Consider the following 18,108-nt stretch of genomic DNA (forward strand, 5'->3'; position numbering starts at 1 on the left):
CCCAGTGCCAGTCTCCCCCAGACCAGTGACCTGGCATGAAGCAAGGACCGAGTATCTGATGGACTAACAGATGGACAGATGGGTGGATGGAGGGTGATGGGAGGCCCTGGACAGCCCCGCTTGCTTCTGTCCCAGGGTGCGTGAGTCCCAAGCATGGGTACCGTCCCCAAATCCGCTCCATGGCCATGCCTGCACCAGCCAACTCCGGGTACAAAGCCTACTACGTGAGTCCCCTCAGGCGTCCCCGGCCCAACGTGTGCTCCAGCTGAGGGCCAATAAAGCCAGGCTGGGATTGATACCATGGCACAGGGGACTTCCCTCTGGCCCTCAGCTGCGGTGCTGGTGTTTCCCTGAGGTTGTTTAAAGTGATGTGACACATTGAGAGCAAGGAGCCTCCTCCGCTGGCATGGGCAAGAGTCACAGCGGGACAGGCCACTGCTGGAGCTCACTTAGTCACAATGCCTGACGCGTACGGGGCCACGCAGAGGACACGAGTGAGTCACACGGGCCAGGTGGGCACTCCTCCCCAACTCCACGTGGGGCCCAGGCACTGTGGGCCCAGAACCTTGGATCTTCGAATTTTCCAGAGAAGTCAAAGGTCTCAATCTCTGAGTGAACGTCCCCGTGGGAGCCAAATAAAAGCGTCCTGGAGGCCCTAATGCAACCCATGGGGTGCAATTGCCCTCACCCCATCCAGAGACTCTGAGACTTTCAGGCACAGCCCGGGAAGGCCTGCTCGGGGCATTTCCAGCACAACCGACTCAGAACCAGGAGGCCGGGCTCTGTAGGGAAGACAGTGCTCTGGGCGGTGGGGGGAAAATTTCTCTTGAATTGCAAAGTGGCTGAAACTCAAGAAGCTGCTCGAATACCAACAGCAGAGTTCCAGGACAGACCACTTGGTACGAAAGACAGCTGTCGGCCCAAAGGCCAGGGGCTGGCCCAGATGACCTCTCCAGACGACGCTCTCCAGCTCTGGGGACCAGGGACAGAGCAGGCCAAGAGGGATGGAAGAAGAAGCCAGCATGTCTGAGACCTAAACCGAGCCCCCAGGGGACCGACCCCATCGCAGAGAGGCCGGTCTAGGAGCTGGGGCGCAGCAGGAGGGGGTCCCTAGAGAGGGGCTCTGGCCCAGACCCACTCACTTAAAATTGATGTTGGCGCACACCAGCATGTCATTGAGCAGGAAGACCCTGCGCTCCTTGGACTTGATCAGCTGCCCACGGTCACCGTACACGGTCTCAGTCAGCGTCTCGCAGAGGAGCAGCTGCCGCTGGCCCGAGGTCAGTAGCTGCGGGAAGGGGACAGAGCACAGTCGGTGCCAGCAACGCACACGGGCCGCCCCACGGACATCGCTGTGCCAAAGGCCAGAATCCCCTCGCTGCGCACAAAGGCGCCAAGGGCCGGGAGAGGCGGAGGAGGAGGAGGGAGGGCCACACCCTCCATCCCTGGCATGACCCACACGCCGGGTTCTCTGCCCGCCCCCCGGCCCACAGCCAGCTCCCCTTCTCGGGGGTGACCAGTGCCGGCAGCCCCTCCCTGCGGCACCCACCACCAGAGTCGCAGACCTGCGCTCCCCGCCCACCAGCTACAAAGCCCTCTGGCAGGTGGCTTCCCCTCCCCGCGACCCAGCTTCCTCAGCCGTCAAGTGGGGCACTAATCCACTGCTCGGATCACCAAGGTGACGCGTGACCAGGCCTGGCTACATAAATTTGTGGAGCCAGGTGCCAGATGATAACGCGGTCCCATTCAGCGCTTACTGAGAGTGCCGTGACAGTGACAGCAGAGCATTAACCCGAGCATGGGGCCCTGTCACCGGTCACACGTCGGGGAAGCTGGCCACTCCGCAGGCTGGGGCACTGCCATCCCCATGGCCGTGCTGTGTGACAGTTGTCCCCATGAAGAGGTGTGGCCTCACTCAGGGAGACTCCTGGCCCGGAAGGGGTCCCCGCCCTGCACCCTGAACCGAACAGACTCACAAGGGGGTTGGGACCGATCTGTTGTTCAGTGGGCGGCCCTCTGAGGAGGCTGAAGGCCTTCAAGCCTCAAGCACCTGAGGCCTTTGCCAATCTCGGGCTGGACACAGAGAACCCCCTGCCAGCCGCAGGGCCACTGACCCACCCAGGGACACACCGGGAAAACATCTTTTTACTGACAGGGATTTTTTTTTCCCCAGAGGAAAGGACAGTATTCAGCAAAATTCGTTCCCAAAACTCATGATTCCAACGACCAGAGTCATCCTCAGCTCCCTCCTCACCCCTGCTGGGAAAGGACAGATCACCCAAAGCCTCCCCTCCCCCCAAGAGAATACCCCATGATTCTCCATAGAACCACATTTTCTGGATCGACACAAAAGCCTGAATGGTACCAATGCTGGGCACTGCACTTGGCACGCATCCCACTTCCCATTTAACTGGCTCTGCGGCCCCTGATGCCATCCCCCTCACCCCAGAGGAGGAAGCCGGGGTTCCAGAAATAAAGCAGTTTGCCAAGGGGCAGCGCAGGACGCAGCCGTGCCGCATGAGCCATCCCCAGCCCTGGGCAAGCCAGGCTGTGACCGTGGGGAAGCCCCACCACTCCTAACACAAAAGGGACCGTGACTGCTGGGCTCCCCCATGCCTCTGCTTCCACCAACCAGCTGCCGCAAGTTCATGGACACAAGACTGGAGCCCTGAGGAAAGCAGGCCCCACAGCAGATGGCCAAGTGTGCCATGACCCAAAACTTGGAAGGAAAGTCCCCTGGGTTTTTGGCAGCCGTGCCCCTGCCCCTGAGGCAGATAAAAAGACAAAGAAAACCGGATATTGCACAAACCCCCTCTGGAGGGTCCCAAGCAGGGATATTTTGAAATAGCCGGCAGGTTCCGTTTCGGGCGCGCCCAGTTTCAATTCCGCCTTTCCCCGGGTAATGCATGGCAAGATGGAAGTCACTGGACTGGTCTGAAACTGGCTGTGATTGCCCAAGGCTGAGGTGGGGAGAGGCTGGCCAGGGGCAGGCGCAGCATGTGGCCCCCACACGGCCACGACATCCCACAAGTGTTGAAAATGCCCCCACTTGACAGGTGTAGAAACAGGCTCAGAGCCTTCCGTTCCTTGTCCAACACCAAACAGGTCTTCCCGACCTCCAGCCAATGACCCCAGCTCCTTACTGCCCGGGTCCCCTGGGGGACAGAGCCGAGGACAACAGGGGTGCTGTGGAAAAGGATCTCCCCCTGCCCAGCCAGCTCTTCCCCCTGTAGGTGCACAGGTGTGCAAGCAAGGACACCCCTTGGTTACAGAGAAGGGGCCAAAGGAGGGGACAGGAGAGGACACTTCCCAAGTGCAGAGGCCCTTAGATACCGTGCACGTGCGAGGCTGGCCTGAAGCCTCTTTTTTGAGACATCCCGAAATAGAAAGCTGGTGTGGGGCAGGTTAGGGAGGCCTGCCTAGAGGCAGGGACGGACTGGGGACTGCGGGGCTGTGGGCACCCACTACTCAGGTGACCTTCCCGGCAGGAAGGCAGGCCAGTGTGCCAGCACCTCCAACCCTTCAGGAAGACCTACAAGTCTGGATTTTATGGGAGATCTTTCTAGTTTTGAATGATGACAACTGATCCACCCTCTTGAAGATACCATGTAGGCCTAAAAGCATGTGTGCGGCCTGAATCTGGCCTGGGGAGGGAGAGTCTTAAGATGTAGGACCCCTGAAGCTTAGAACTACAAGGGACCCTGCAGGCTACCTCGCCCGGGCTTCCCAGGCTCACAGTGAAGACAGTGTGAAGTGAGTATTATATACTGTAAAGTGCCATCCACCTGGAAAGGGCTGTTGGTCGCCTAGCAAACTTCCTGTGCTCTCAGAACGCTCTGCCCTGCATGGCTGAAATCTCACTGGCCTTAGTCACTAGCCTTACTTCTGCTTTCAGGGCCCACAGAGCCAGGGGGCTCCCAGATCTTTCCCAGAAGATCTGAGGAGCTCCCGCGATGACCTCATACAATGTCTGTGCCCCAAAGAACAGCCACTGTCCTTGCCTATGTCCCCTGAGATGGGGTCACCCCACTCTGAGCCATCCCTGCCAACCCTGCCCTCCAGGGGGAGAAAGAAGGTGGGGCTCAGGGGCTCCCAGATTTAGGTGCAGCTCTGAGCCACTCATGTCACGGTGCACCAACAGGTGACTCTAGGTGACTCAGGTTTTTGGTACTGGCTTCGCATGTTGAAAACAAGGTTCTCTACAGACTCATTTGAAAGTCTTCCAAGGTTATCTTTTTTTTTTTTTTTACTACAATGTTCCTGAGTTACAGTCCTAACACATGGCCTAAATTTCTCATCTTTCTTCTTTAAAAATAACACTAAGGGCAGGGCACCTGGGTGGCTCAGTCGGTTAGGAGTCTGACTTTGGCTCAGGTCATGATCTCACGATTTGTGAGTTCGAGCCCCACGTCAGGTGGGCGCTCTCTTTCTCTCTCTCTCTCAAAAATAAATCAACATTAAAAAAAAATTTTTTAATAAAACAGTTAAGCGTCTAACTCTTGATTTTGGCTCAGATCACTCTCCTAGGGCTGTAGGATCAAGCCCAACGTCCCTGCTTGGGATTCTTTCTCTCCCTCCCCCTCTCTCTCTGCCCCTCCTCCCCCTCTCTCACACTAAATAAATACACATTTGAATAAGTAAATAAAGATAACACAAACAATGACAACAGCCGCCTTACATTAAGAACTCTGGGTCGGCTGCTTTGCCGCCGCCTCCATTGGCCTCACAGCAGCCCTGGGGTCAGGCACCACTCAGGGCTCCTCATTTCGGAGGGAGCAGTCAGGTTCAGAGAGGCTAGGTCATCCCCCAGGGCCACACAGTGAGCACCACCGGCAAAATCTGGATTCAAACCCAGACCCTTGACTCCAGAGCCTCCTTGTTTTAAGCACGATGCTAGACTATCATTTCTGGTGTCTTTCCTGGCTATTACACTGATGGGCAGAATCAGCTTTCATCCTAAAAGAACGTGAATCCTAACGAATGGGGAGGATGCGGTCAGGACTCTCATCCTGATCAGATCTGCGGGGCTCAGAGGGGAACCAGGAATCCCTCCCTCAGAAAACACCGCCACCTAGTGGGGGGCCGAGGGGAGGAGGCAGAGTGACAGGTGATAAAGGCTGTGGAGCAGAAAAAGGCACGCAGGAGGGGGGACCCTGGCGCTCACCTTGTTGAGGCTGCTGCGGTCACTGACGCTCTTGGTCAGCTGCTGGATCTCGGCGACCTGGTCGGCCAGCCGCTTCTGCTCGTTGAGCTTCTCGGCCAGCGTCTCCAGCTCCGTGAGGGCCAGCTGCAGGGACAGCCTGTCCGGGTGGCCTCTGGGGGTGTTCTTCAGCATGTCCTGCCAGGACCCCGAGAGAGCTGGGGCTGAGAAGCGTTCCCCCCCCCACCCCGCAGGCCCTCCCCAGGCCTGGGGTCAAGGCCCCACCCTCCCACCTCCTGCAGAGGCCTGGTCTGAAGGTGCCCAGTCTTCAACCAGGACAGATGGTTGGGGCAGGGCCTCCAGAAATAGCTAATGAATGGAAATATAAAATAAGCCTATGTACAAATCCCTAATTCACTGGTCAGCAGTTTGCTGAAAGCCCCTCTCTCTTGGCTGGCAGCTCTGAGGACAGAGAGAGGAAAGTGCTGTCAGGGGGCCTCAAACTGGCAGCCCGCTTGGCAAGCCCACTGGTGAGGCTCACCCCAGCTGAGGACCTTGGGCCATCAGGGGAGGGGCCCAAGCTCTGAGAGCCCTGTGTGGGGGCCAGTGCTCCCTCTGCAAGCCTGAAGCGGCCAAAGCCAGCTGAGTGAGCGTCTCCCACCCCCCACCCCCGTCAGGACCCCCCAGGCCTGTCTGGGAGGCCACGCGCCCTCGCTGCCTTCCCGTCCCCTGGGCTCCCGCCCCCGCACGCTGCAGCCGGAACCCCGTGCGGTACCTGAAGCAGGAGGATGAACTGCGGGAACCTCTGGATGGGTTTCACCATCAGCCCGTAGAGCGTGACGCGGTCGGGGCTGCACACCTGCCGCCGCTGTTGAAGAGGCAGACATATCCGCTGACCTCCCATGGCTGGGAGGGCCCAGCCATAACCTGAAGACCCACCCACACAAGCCCGACAGGGACACAGCCCCGGCCCTGCAGGGTCTCGCCCCCAACAGACCCACCCATCCAAGCAAGAGAGGTCACTGGCCTCTTCCACCCGACAAAGCGCCGGGTTCCCGGGCTGCTTACAGATACTCTAACTCGTTATCACCCTCCTCTGGGGGGCAAGAGGGGCTGATTCTCTTCCTTTGGAACAGGGGGGTACCCAAAGGAAAGGGGGGTGGTATCCAGGCCAAAGTGATGATGAGACACCCCGAGCTGGGCCACAGTGCCCTCTCCCTCTGGAGAAACCCATCGTAGGGGCCCTGGACCCCCCTGGCCCACCTTGAGGAACTCGAGGAAAGCGGGCTTGGTGAGACAGGCCTTCTTAATGATGGACATGGCGTTGGTGAAGTTGTTCACATAGTCGCTGTACACGTCTAGCACCATGGACTTGGAGAACTGGAATGGACACAGGTGCAGGGAGGGAGGGTCATGTGAGGGGAAGGGCGGCCAGCACCCCCATCCTTGGCATCAGGTACCCAGAGCCTCGCAACCAGCCCAGAGGTCAGGAAGCCTGTCACCCCACTGAGAGGAGGGGACCAGGCTCTGAGGGGTGGAGAGATGCCCACGGCCCCAGGGAGGAAGGGGTGGAGCCAAGGAGAGACCCAGGACCCTCCTCCTCCCCCAGGAGGGTGGCCCTGGAAGGGACAGAGGTGGGGGCAGCCATGATGCCCCTTCCTGCACTTCCTCCCCACCTCCAGGAAGTAAAATGCCCTCGGCCTCCAGCCCCAAGGACAGCACTCCTGACCCCAGGTCCTTGTCCACACTGATCAGGACATCAGATCTATTGAATGCTGGGGTTTTCGAAACCATATATATATTTTTCCTTTTAGCAGAACCCAATTACCTAAAACAGATCCATTGACTTGATTCGCCCCCCACCCCACAAATCTCTTTTGGGTTCACAGACTTCAGTTTGAAAAACCAAGAGTCCCCCTCAGATGGGGACCTGAGCCTTAAGAGAGCCCTGGAGCTGCCCAAGGTTACAAAACTGAGCTGAGACTCAGCCAGCCCTCCTGGAGCACAAGCCAGTGTGCCCGCCCCACGCCTGCGGGATGGCATCCTCTAGGGGCCAAGGCCATGGGCTGCATGAGCATCTCCTATGCTGAGCATCCTTTGGGTACTCAGACCAGCCAGGCAAGCACCATGGTGGTACTCGGACCAGGTGGGCGAGCACCCTGGGAGTACTTGAACCAGCTGGGCGAGCACCATGGGGGTACTCAGACTGGCCAGGTGAGCACCCTGGCAATACCCAGACTGCCCACAGCACCTGGCCTCCTGGAGGTGCTACTGCCCCAGCAGTGCCAGAACCGCAAGCTGGCTTCCCCAACACCCTGCCCGCAGACATCTCTAAGGGCCTACTAGAAGCTGTCCTGCCCCCCGCCCCCCAGCTTGGGCCGGCAGACTCAGGCTCTGCTTCCCTCCAACCCTGCCAGCTTTGACAGATGACCAGGGGGAGGCAGGAGGCTGGCCTGGATGATGTCTGGGTCAGGGCTATGGTTTTCACCTTGGGGGGCCAGGGAAGGAGGGCCCGGGGATACCTACCGAAGCCACAAAGAGGTCCCCAATCTTCTCGGTGGAGTCCCACTCGGCCACCCGGGAGGACAGGGCTATCTGGAACATGGAGTGACAGTGCAGGATCTCCTTGACGCGGAAGAACACCACCTGGCACTTGCGGGCGCTCAGCACCTTGGGCTCCATCTCCATCAGGGGGTTGCGGTAATCCTGGGAGGGGCAGGGGAGGCCGAGGAGGTGAGCGCCCCAGGGCCAGGTGACAGCCCCTCCCACCCACCTGCCCCGCCAATCCAAACTCAGCAGGCCCTTCCTGCGGGGGAGGGGCACCTGTCCTTCCTCTCCATGAATGTAACACTCCTAGCCCCTCTTTGCCGGCCCACAACCTACCGGTGACTTGGGTGTTAAGCTGGGTTGGAAGGAAGGTGCCTGCCTGCAAGGAGCTCCATGGAGGCGGGCCCTGGGCCGCTCTGCCCATGACCGAGCCAGTGTGTCGACCAGAGCGGTGGCAGCGACGCCCCCTGCAAGCTCCCCTGCCCCCCGACCTAGAGCCACACCCCCACTGGCCACCAGGAACACGGTGACACTGCCTTCTCTCCCTGCCCGCCGCCTGGACCAGCTTCCCCTAGTGTGGATCTGAACTCAGGAGGGGAAGAGGAGGGTGTCATCGACACCCCATGACCCCCAACAACTCCCTTCCCCCAGAGGATTCACTCCTTCAGGAGTGCAGACGACAGAGCGGGGCGCACAGCCAGTCAAGTCACACAGGCACTGACGGAGCACAAGAGGGGAGCAAGATGATGGGAGACGTGGCCCCGGGTCGGGGGCTCCCCGACTGGTGAGGAAAACACCGCCCCTTCCAGCCACAGAAGGGCCCTCGGGCCCTCCACTTCACAGACCCCCCACCTCTGCTTCAGAAATGCAGCCTTCCTGCAAACGCCCAGGCATCAGGAACTCTTGCTGTCCCCATCCCTCTGGGGTCCTCGCGGCCATCTCCCCAGAGGCCCCCCGAGTCGTATACCTGGAGTACTCGCTTCAAAGACTCCACGTAGCTGCCCTCGCTCTGCACGATGGAGCCCAGGATGTGCCTCCGGACCACCTGCTCGGGAAAGCCCCAGAAAGCACGGTCAGCAGCCGCACCTGCCGCAGCCCAGAGTGAGCGCCTGACGTGTGCAGAGGCCCCGGGTGGCCGAAGAGGAGTGTCGTTGCCAGAGGAGCTGAGGGCTGCGGGACAGAAGGGATCATACCTCCCAGAGCCTGTTCCTGGGACCACTGGGACCTGCGGGCCAGCATTTCCCCCCCCAGAGCCCTGCCTGCAGATGGGGGGTGGGGTGTCAGGTGCTGGGCTCGAGGCCCCCGCCAGGCCTTTGCTCGCATACATCCAGGGATAGAGAATCACCCCCTCTCCTCCACAGGGCCAGGTGGCCTCCCACATCCTTGGACAACGGGAGTGGAGAATCCTTTCTTGGATGGAACAGAAATCTCAGCTCGCACCCCTTGTTGCTCCAACCCTTAACCAACGCCCCTCCCACAGACGGGATCCCTCAGGGCGCCCTCCCACCCAGCCAGGTGGGCTCCGCCGAAGACCAAACATCCCTGTCGGTCCCTGCCCACTCCCTCTCGCCGGCCCCTTGTCTCCTGAGCCCAAATCAACAAGTCCCTCGCAGGCAACCTGGCTGGCAACAACCTGGGAGCCGTCGGCTGGGGCCGGCAGCACAGAAAGGGGCAGGTGCACCAGCAGACCCCACTGCACAGTGGGATCACGTGGGCATCTTTAAAACACCATCACCCAGCCGCCTCCTGGGACATCCTGATGGAGTCGGTACAGGGCACTACCTGGGTACCGGGGGTTCCCACTGTGCCCCAAAGCCAGGACAGAGCTCACAAAAGGTATCATGGGAGAGGTATCTGAGGCAGGAGGCCATCTGCCTTGGGCCACGGCTGGGAGGGGGACCGGCCCCCACAGCCATCCTGGGCATCGATCTGGCCACCACCATCTCCCCCTGCCCCTCTGGAACACCTCCTTCCTGCCTCTGGCACACCCTGGTCAGCAACTCCCCCCGCCCCGCCTGTGATCCAGGCCTGACCAAGGCCTGCACTGCCCCAGGGGCGCGTGATGGGCCAGGCCACTGTCCTTCAAGCTGCCCCACGGCCGGATGTGCTGTCACCGATCCCCAGGTGCCCAAGCTGCTCCCAGGACAGAGGTCTCGACCACAGCTCACTGACCCTGGGGCCCAGGTGACTGGTGGGGACTGTCCTGCACACTGTAAAACAGTTAGCAGCATCCCTGGCTCTGCCCACTAGATTCCAAGATCACCTCCTACTGTGACAACTACGAATGTCACTGGACATGGCCCTGGGGGGTGAAATCACCTCGGCAGAGAGCCACTGGCCCAAAGTAACTAATACTGCCTGACCGGGAGCCGCCAAGAGGCTCCAGGGGAGAACAACTCGGCCAACGCCAGCATGAGCGGCCTGGGCTGTGGACCGGGAGCCTGGGCTCGCGCCTGGCTCCGAGAGGGACTCGCTGCGTGGGGACAGGCAGGGACAGGCAGTGGGGGAGGGGGTGCAGGCGGGAACAGAGATGGAGGAGGCAGGCAGATGGGACTCCTGAGACGTGAGCTGTGGCCACATCTCATGTCCCTGGTTTTCAAAACAGGCCAGGCACATGGATTCTCTGCCAACCAAAAGAGGGGCAAATCCTTCTTCGCACGTGCTGCCGCAACACGACTCACTTGACATCCCCACAGCCGAGGACGGCAGGGGTCTCTCCCTGTTTCATGCCTCATGGCAACACGCCTCTGCCTGGGGCCCCAGAGCAAAGCCCCCGGGTTCTGGTCCTGGTGTGACACTTCGGGGGAAGGGAGGCATTGCCCGAAGACCCCAGCGCCTGGGAGAAGCCTCTGGAGGGAGGGTGGGCTGCCCCCTCCCAGTATCTCCCAAGCTAGATTCTCAATGCTTCTCAACCCTTCTGTCACGGCAGCCCCTGCCTGCAAATGACACCTTCTGTGGGAAATGATTCAGCAGGAGCTGCTCTGGTGGCCCTGGGGGTGGGAAGCAAGAGCTGTGAATGCCGGCCCCCCCAGCCCCCCACCCCAGGACCACAGCATGGGACCTGCGGGGCCCAATCTGGAAGTCTGCGCAGCAGGTGAGGAAAGAATGAGCTCGGCCAGGAGGCCCCCCACTCATCCTTCCCCTTCAAGGCCCAGACCTACGGGGCCCCCAACCACCCCTTTCCCCAAAGACCCCCAGCACCCAGCTCCACCCACAGACCTGCTGAGGGCTCAGGCCGTCTGGCATGGGGCCCAGCTCCGGGGCCGGGGGCTTGATGTCCGTAATGCTGACCTCCAGGAGTCCCATGTCCTCCTCCTCCGAGTCACCTGCAAAGTCAGACCAGCTGGTGCCACATGTCGGCCAGGATAACATAGACTGCTCAGACCCCAGGAGTTGGGAACCACCCTGGGCCAGGGTCCCAGGGCCGTCCAGTGTCAGAGCACCGCCCCCCCTGCACTCACTGCTAGGCTCTGCTAGGTCAGTCGTCCGTAAATTAATGCGAGCGAGCAAGGGGGCACAGAGCAGCCTGTCTCGGGACTCCGGCTCTCACAGTCAGCTCTGTCAGAGTCCCTGTCACCGCTCACACCCACCCACTTCTGGCCCGGACTGAGCCAGGCCGCCCATGTCTCCATCACTATGCACTAAAAATAGTTTTCTTCTGGACGCCCAAAAGGAAGAAAGTAAACCCCGAGAAGAATGGGGCTCTTTGGCTGTGTGTTTTCAAGTTTTCGTTAAAAATAATCCAGACAGACCCAAAGGGGGAAAAGTTCAACTGGGCAATGCAGATACGAGTGGAGGCAGCTCTCAGAGAGCAGAAGACAGGCCAAGGTTCAGGCAGAGAGAGAGAGAGAGAGAGAGAGAGAGAGAGAGGTCAGGCCGAGTGCAGGGACCTGGCTCTGGACGGTTCTGCCCCTAGAGAGACGCCAGCACAGGGAGACGAGACCCTCACCACTCAGGACTCTGAAACCCAGTGGGGGGCGGCCATGGGGAAGTTGAGCAGCGAGGAGGGGCAGCGACCTCTGAGCAGGGGGCCGAGAGAGCACGGACACCCGGGCAGGCCCTTACCTGAACAGGAGACAGAGGAGGAGGAGGAGGAGGGACAGCGGACCACAGTGTGGGGGTGGGGGTGGAGGCCCTCCTGCCCGGCCCACATGGTCCCATGGGCATCACTCCGCACCCACCCCAGCCGCCGGCCCCGCGGCTTCCTCTTCCCCCATGCGCCACTGGGCAACATTCTTGGCCGGTGATCCGAGCCCTGCGTGGCTATTAATAACACCCTTGGTGGGAGGGTCACTTTGGGGAAGGCTCTGGGCCGGCGGGCGGGGTGGGGAGGGCCGAGGGCGAGCCTGCGGGCAGCCTGGCCAGTCTGGGGGTGGGGAGGGTGACCAGGAACAGCTCCTGGCCAACCCGCTGGTCTGCCCTATCCTTCTGCCAGGCCACTCCAAGTTGGGGAGGGCTGCCTTGCCCGTCCCCTCCCTCGTTGGGGGCTGCAGCTCTCCCAAAGGCTTGGGGCTGTGTCAAGTTCATGCAGTGCTGGAGTAAACCCGTTTCACAGATGAAGAACTTGCGCTCTGAGAGGGACAGACCATGCAAGGTCTCAAAGCCAGGAGGCCAGGGAGCCGGGATCTGAACCCAGAGCAGTGAGCCGCCGTCCACTGCCACATGACTCCACTGAGTAGCTGCCCACTGAGAATTACATGCGCCACACAGGAGCTGGGGGCTGTGCCGGGCTCTCTCTGTGCACGGCCTCGGTCACCCTCACTGTGGCCCCTGAGACAGATGCCGTGGCAGCCCCACTGCACAGATGAGGAAACCAAGGCACAGGGAAGGTCAAGCATGTAACTTGAAGAGGGCACAGAGTCCAAAGGTCTCCTAGGTTGAATGCCTGTGATGACCTGGCCCCCATCTCTCATCCGGACCCTCACTCCAGCCACATGACACCTCTGCCATCCTTTCTGTCCCTCTGTGTCCCCAGGGAAGTCACTGAAGCTCTCTGTGCCTGTCCCCTTGTCTCCAGACAGACACAGGAGAGACCCGCATTCCATCTGGGTTTATGAGGATTGAGGAAGGAACTATAAAGACTCAGAGAGGGCCTAGCACACAGTAAGTCCCCGATACATGGGGACGATCACGAAAATCATTTCCTGAATGTCTCTGACTTCCCCACTCCTGGGCCTCTGCACACACTTTGCTCCTCCTCCCTGCCTTCCCCCTCCCCCCACCCCCTGCCGCTACCTGCCTGACCTGGGTCCTCCTGCTCTCAGACCTCCCTTGACCATCCATTCGCAGCCCACGCCTCCGTGCTCCTGCCACGTTTCCCCACTGCCACTTGTCCGCCTCTCACTATCACTTCCTGTTTCTGTGCCTGAACCAGGGACTCCTGGAGGAAATGCTGCTTCATTCATCGCAGTGGCCCTGCACCCAGCACGGGTGCAGCTCTCAGTGGGTGCTCAGTAAGTGTCGGCCAGACGGGTGATGGAGAAAAGAAAGGGGGAGGCCAGGTGAGCTGAACAGCATGGGAGGCAGGAGGCCCAGAGGGCCAGGACAGAGACCAAGGGCAGGGCCACTGAAGGGAGAGGCCCCGGGTAAGGTGGGCCACACTGGCCAGAGGGCGGGAAAGCAGCTGAGACCCGCCAGAGAGGTCTCCGACCACCGAGGGAGCCCAGACCCCGAGGGACGGCTTCACCCGCCGTCCCTGCTGTCACAGAGCCAAGCCGGGACCCTGCTGCCAGCTAGGCCCACAGCGCCTCACCGAGGACGTCTTTCCTGTGCAGAAGGGACACTTTGCGCATGACGGCCATCCTCGTCTTCTCCAGCCCGTCCCTGGTCCCGCTCCTGGCAGCCTTCATAAGCTGGGTCATCTGAGCAGAGGCAGATGGGCTCATCAGAGCAGCCGAGGGGGAGCCCAGGACGCTGACCACCAAGGGCTGCGCAGCCCCGCCCAGGCCTCCCGGCCAGGGCTGCGCACATCAGGGCCCCAGGGCCCATTCACTCCCAGGGACGTGGGAGCAGAGGCCAAAGGGGGACAGCCAGGCCGTGCCACCCAAGGCGTCCCAGAAAAGGGGGAGAAGCTGGGGATCACACTGGAGGAACCCTCTTCCCTGCCAAGAAGAGGCCTCACCCCGATGTCTCCCGGGGGGACAAAGTATGTGGGCAGGCGTCAAACGAAGGAGATTTCGTGACACGGGGGAAGACCCGAGGCCTGGCGTGCCAGGCCTGCGTTCAAATCCCAGCTCTGCCTCTCAGGACAAATCACTTAACCTCGATGAGCCTCAGTTTCCTCACTTAGATGTGCCACGGTCCAGGAGGACTAACAGACAGGGTCCCGGGGAGGCATGATGGACGGGCAGATGACCTGTACAAAGGTCAGCAGTCACTTTGGGGGCACAACCAGAAGGAGGCGAGTTCACACCCCCACCGCATCTGCCAAACCCAAGTGGGGCAGCCTTCCCTTGCCCGCCACACAGCCAAGTTTCTGCCTGAGCCAGGGCCGGGGAGGGGGAGGGAAGGCCAGAGCTGCCACAGAGCCGAGCACAGCTTCCCCTGCGTGGGGAGGGACCACGGCCACCACACCATGTGGCGGGGGGGCGGCAGGGAGAGGAGCTAAGCAGGATGGGAGGTGGGGAGGGGGAAGCCGCGCGCTGAGCACTGGGGCGGGCTGCGGGGGCCCAGGGCCCGCAAACAGGGCCGCTGTCCTGGAAGGCATTCCTGCACGCCCCGGCCTGGGGCCCGGCCCTGGCCTCTTCCCTGACACACAGTCAGCCCTGTCCCACGGGGCTTCATCAGTGACGGAAATGCTGACTGTGTGTGCCCACAGCAGGTCCACCAGTAACTCCTGGGCCCCTGAGAAGCGGCTCTGGTCACTAAGGACCTGAAGTCCTGAGTATATTTCATCGTAAGGGATGTAAATGTAAAGCTCCGCACAATGACTACAATGGGCAGGGCGGTCCTAGAACAAACACTCTCTCCTTCCTGAGACCCTCTACTAAAGGTGCGGAGCGCTCCCCTGGGGGCTCTGGTCCCTGCTCTTGCTATCACCTTCCTCCAAGCAAACCCCGTGGTCCCCAGGGGAAGGGCCCGGCACTCCGTGGGCGCTGGGCCTGGGGCACCGGGTGGTGGCTTTCCAGGAACAACGCTGACGTTCTGGAAACAGCCGGCAGGAGGAAGGAGAAGTCCCCGGGGCCTCCCTGCATGGAAATGGTATGATTCTTCAGTAGTGATTCTTGGCTTCCTGGGGTGGGGTCCAGGGTCGTGGACACCACAGAGATACCCTCCTCCTCAGGGGCTAGGGGGGTCACAAGCCCCAGATTGGAAACCTCTGCTCTGAGCCCAGGTCCTTCCCAGAAGAACGCCGGGCGGGGGGCTGTCCTACAAACTCCCAAAGTGGGAGTCTTGGCATTTGCTTGGGCGAAAAGAGCCACAAACAAAAACCCTGGAAGGCGTCCCCAAGTCAGCCGAGGTGCAGAGGCCGGGCCCGGGGTCTGATTCCAGCGCCAGTAGGGCGACCACAGCGATCTAGAATCTTCCCTTCACGGTTCCCTCTCTTCTCCAGGCCCTCGCCTCCTGAGAAGTTAAACCTGCCCGCCCCTCCCAGGGCACAGGCCCCCCCAGACATGTCTATATAAGGGCCTTGCAAACTATAAAGTGCCTCTCCTCCTCCCTCCACCCTCTCCTCTTCCTCCCTCCCCTCCTCCTCCCCCACCTCCTCCTCTGGGGAGGCCTCAGGTTCTTATGAAATAGGACGTGGCACAGGAGAGCAGACCCAGGTTTGAATCCCAGCTCTGCCACTGACCAGCGCTGTGACCACCAGCCAGTTATTTCTCTCCAGCCTCACTGATGCTAAGTGACAGCAGTAAGACAGCTGCCTCCCCGGACACCCTGGGGACAAAACAGTCAGGTGTATAAGTAATAGTGGCCGCCACCCACTGAGTTCTTAGGGCGCACCAAGCGCAGCACTGAGCTCCTTACAGATCTGAGCTCACCTAATCACCTAATCCAGCTGGGGGCTGGTACTGTTAATGCCCCCATTTCACAGGCGAGGAAACCAAGGCTCAGAGAAGTCAAGAGGCCTGTCCAGGATCACACAGAGAAGAAGTGGGGGGCGGGGATTCAAAGGCAGGCCTATAGGCCTCCACAGCACATAGCAGGTGCTCAATTAAGGGAAGTCCCTGCTGTCAGTGTCCTCATTATCCAGAAGTTTGGGTCTCATCTGAGACAATGGTGCTGTGATTTCTCCTACAGATGTCCTGACCGTGGATCTCTCTGAACGGCTCAGGGCGGGAGGAAAAGTTCAGCATCACTCACTAATGCTCACCCAAACTGCAGTTACCAAATTTACACATTCCTGGGCCTTAGTCCAGACCTATGAAGTCAGCATCTCTGGGGGTGGAGCCCAGGAATCTGCGTTCTCCAAAGCACCCGGGTGATTCTGAGGGCCCTAGAGTTTGCAGACCACCACACCCCCCCCCCCCAGGAATTTTGGCACAGTGACAGTTTCACTCGGAGAGAGAGGCGAGAACGCAGAAAGGAGCAGGCCCCAGCACGACCAGGCCCGGCGCCGGGGCGCGGGGCAGCCAGGCTGCAGCGTCGGGGCGGCCCCAGCCGGGCCACAGGGGGACAGACAGACAGTACCTTACAGTCGTACTTGTGCTTCAGCGCCTGCATGTCTCTCCCCCCAGCTCTTAAAGCCAAGATGTCTCTCTTAGTCCTGGCGTATCTCTCCTTTAGCCTAGTCAGGTCTGGAGAAAGCTGGAGCCCCCAAGCAGCCAGGCAGAAGGAGAGCAGGAGCGAGGAGCGGGCGGGACAGGAGGAGACAAACAGGACAACAGAGGAGAAAGGAGACCAGGTGAGGTGGGCCTGGGCTGGCTCCAGCAGCGCCCCACCCCCACATGCCAGCAGGGGGGCTAGGAGTCCTGGCTGCTGGGGGGACAGGGGACCAGCCAGCCCTGCTCAGGGCAGGAAAACAGGGCTCAGAGGGTAAGAACTGTGTCTCTGGCATCCCCCATATGCCGGGGGCCAGCGTGGGGCTGGTGACAGAGGAGGCCCATGGCAAGTTGGTGAGATGGATGGATGGCAGGGGATGGATGGGCAGAATGAGTGGCAAATGCACAGAAGACGGCTGAAGAGATAGAGGGCTGGTTGGACGGACGGATGGACTATAAGCAGAGGGCCGAGCGGATGGAGGGACAGACAGATAAATGGCTGGGTGAGCAAATGGATAAACTCAGGTGGAGGACTGCAGATCTGGGTAAGCGGATGGCAGGTGAACAATGAGATGAATGAATAAAAAGCCGGGGGGACTGGTGGATGGATGAAAGCAGTCCCGTGCTGGCAAATATTTCACGTGAATGTCCTCCAGGAGATAGAACCCTGCTTTGTAGGCTTTCATGGTGTGTGACACCAGTGTGACATCCCTGAGCGTGGAGTCAGAACGAGTGTGCAGTTGGCCCCTAGTCCGTGTGAGCTGGGAGGACCTGGCCCTGCAGGAGGGAGTGGGCAAACAAGAGGGCAAACGGAGGGAGGGACGGACGGACAGAGGGAGGGCAGGTGGGCATCCGGACAGAAGGCTGACTAGCTCACATACTACCTGGGAAGATGGATGGATGGAGAGACAGACAGACAGACATTCAAATGCATGCGCTGTGTGAGATCCGCTAAAGCACACAGAATGCCAAGACGGCACGGCTTCCGGAGCAGGCGAGGAGAGGGACCACGAGCATGAGCCCCAGAGGCAGGCAGGCCTTCGATCAAATCCCCACCCCCACTCACTAGCCGGGACAGTGTCCTCACCTCTCTGAGGGCCACCCTCCTCACTGGTAAAGTGGCCTGGATGATAACTACTTCTTGGAGTTACTGAGAAGATTAAATGGGAACTACGTGTGGACCCCAGGACTTAGTAAGTGCTCAGAAAATGGAAGCTATTACTATACAATCTTTCAAATTATAAATGCTTGATATTCGTTGAGTGGGTGGATAGTTGTTTGGATGGATGCAAGGAAGGAAGGGAGGGACAGAGGGAGGATGGGAGGGAAGGACATTTGGATGGATGAACAGATGGGTGAATGGATGGATGGATGGATGAATAGACGGGTACGTGGACGCATGGACAGAAAAACACCGTATTTTCTTTTAGATCACATGTGATGCTGAGCTGTAGCTCTAGCACTGACCGGCTGTGTGACCCTAACCATATCATTTAGCTTTTACAACTTGTATCTTAGGGTCTCTGATCACTAAAATGAGACTCATAAGGCAAATAATACCAACCACTCTAGGGTATTAGAAAAATCACAGGAAACTGCTTTGCAAACTGCACCACACTAAGCAGAGGCTCACTGCTGTCAATGCAAAGAAATAGCAGGACGGGGAGGTGCCTGGGTGGCTCATCGGTTAAGCATCTGACTTCGGCTCAGGTCATGATC

General features: G+C 59.9%; 1 protein-coding gene across 6 annotated transcripts in view; it reads right to left on the reverse strand.

The window, feature by feature from the left end:
- ARHGEF10L (Rho guanine nucleotide exchange factor 10 like) overlaps positions 1–18,108 on the reverse strand; it is a 105,575-nt gene that overhangs the window by 60,545 nt on the left and 26,922 nt on the right. For 2 of the 6 annotated variants that reach the window (XM_029947669.1, XM_029947668.1), the window contains exons 7-15: positions 16,319–16,435; positions 13,440–13,548; positions 10,907–11,013; positions 8,655–8,732; positions 7,667–7,846; positions 6,404–6,520; positions 5,916–6,008; positions 5,165–5,338; positions 1,143–1,288 (exon numbers count right to left, since the gene is read on the reverse strand). In XM_029947669.1, the coding sequence (XP_029803529.1) occupies positions 1,143–1,288; positions 5,165–5,338; positions 5,916–6,008; positions 6,404–6,520; positions 7,667–7,846; positions 8,655–8,732; positions 10,907–11,013; positions 13,440–13,548; positions 16,319–16,435 (1,121 nt within the window). Of the gene's footprint in view, positions 1–1,142; positions 1,289–5,164; positions 5,339–5,915; positions 6,009–6,403; positions 6,521–7,666; positions 7,847–8,654; positions 8,733–10,906; positions 11,014–11,752; positions 11,940–13,439; positions 13,549–16,318; positions 16,436–18,108 lie in introns of those variants that run through there. The other 4 variants (XM_029947671.1, XM_029947670.1, XM_029947673.1 and 1 more) reach the window with 2 other exon arrangements.

Source organism: Suricata suricatta, chromosome 8 (assembly GCF_006229205.1).
Source record: "Suricata suricatta isolate VVHF042 chromosome 8, meerkat_22Aug2017_6uvM2_HiC, whole genome shotgun sequence".
Lineage (NCBI taxonomy): Eukaryota > Metazoa > Chordata > Mammalia > Carnivora > Herpestidae > Suricata > Suricata suricatta.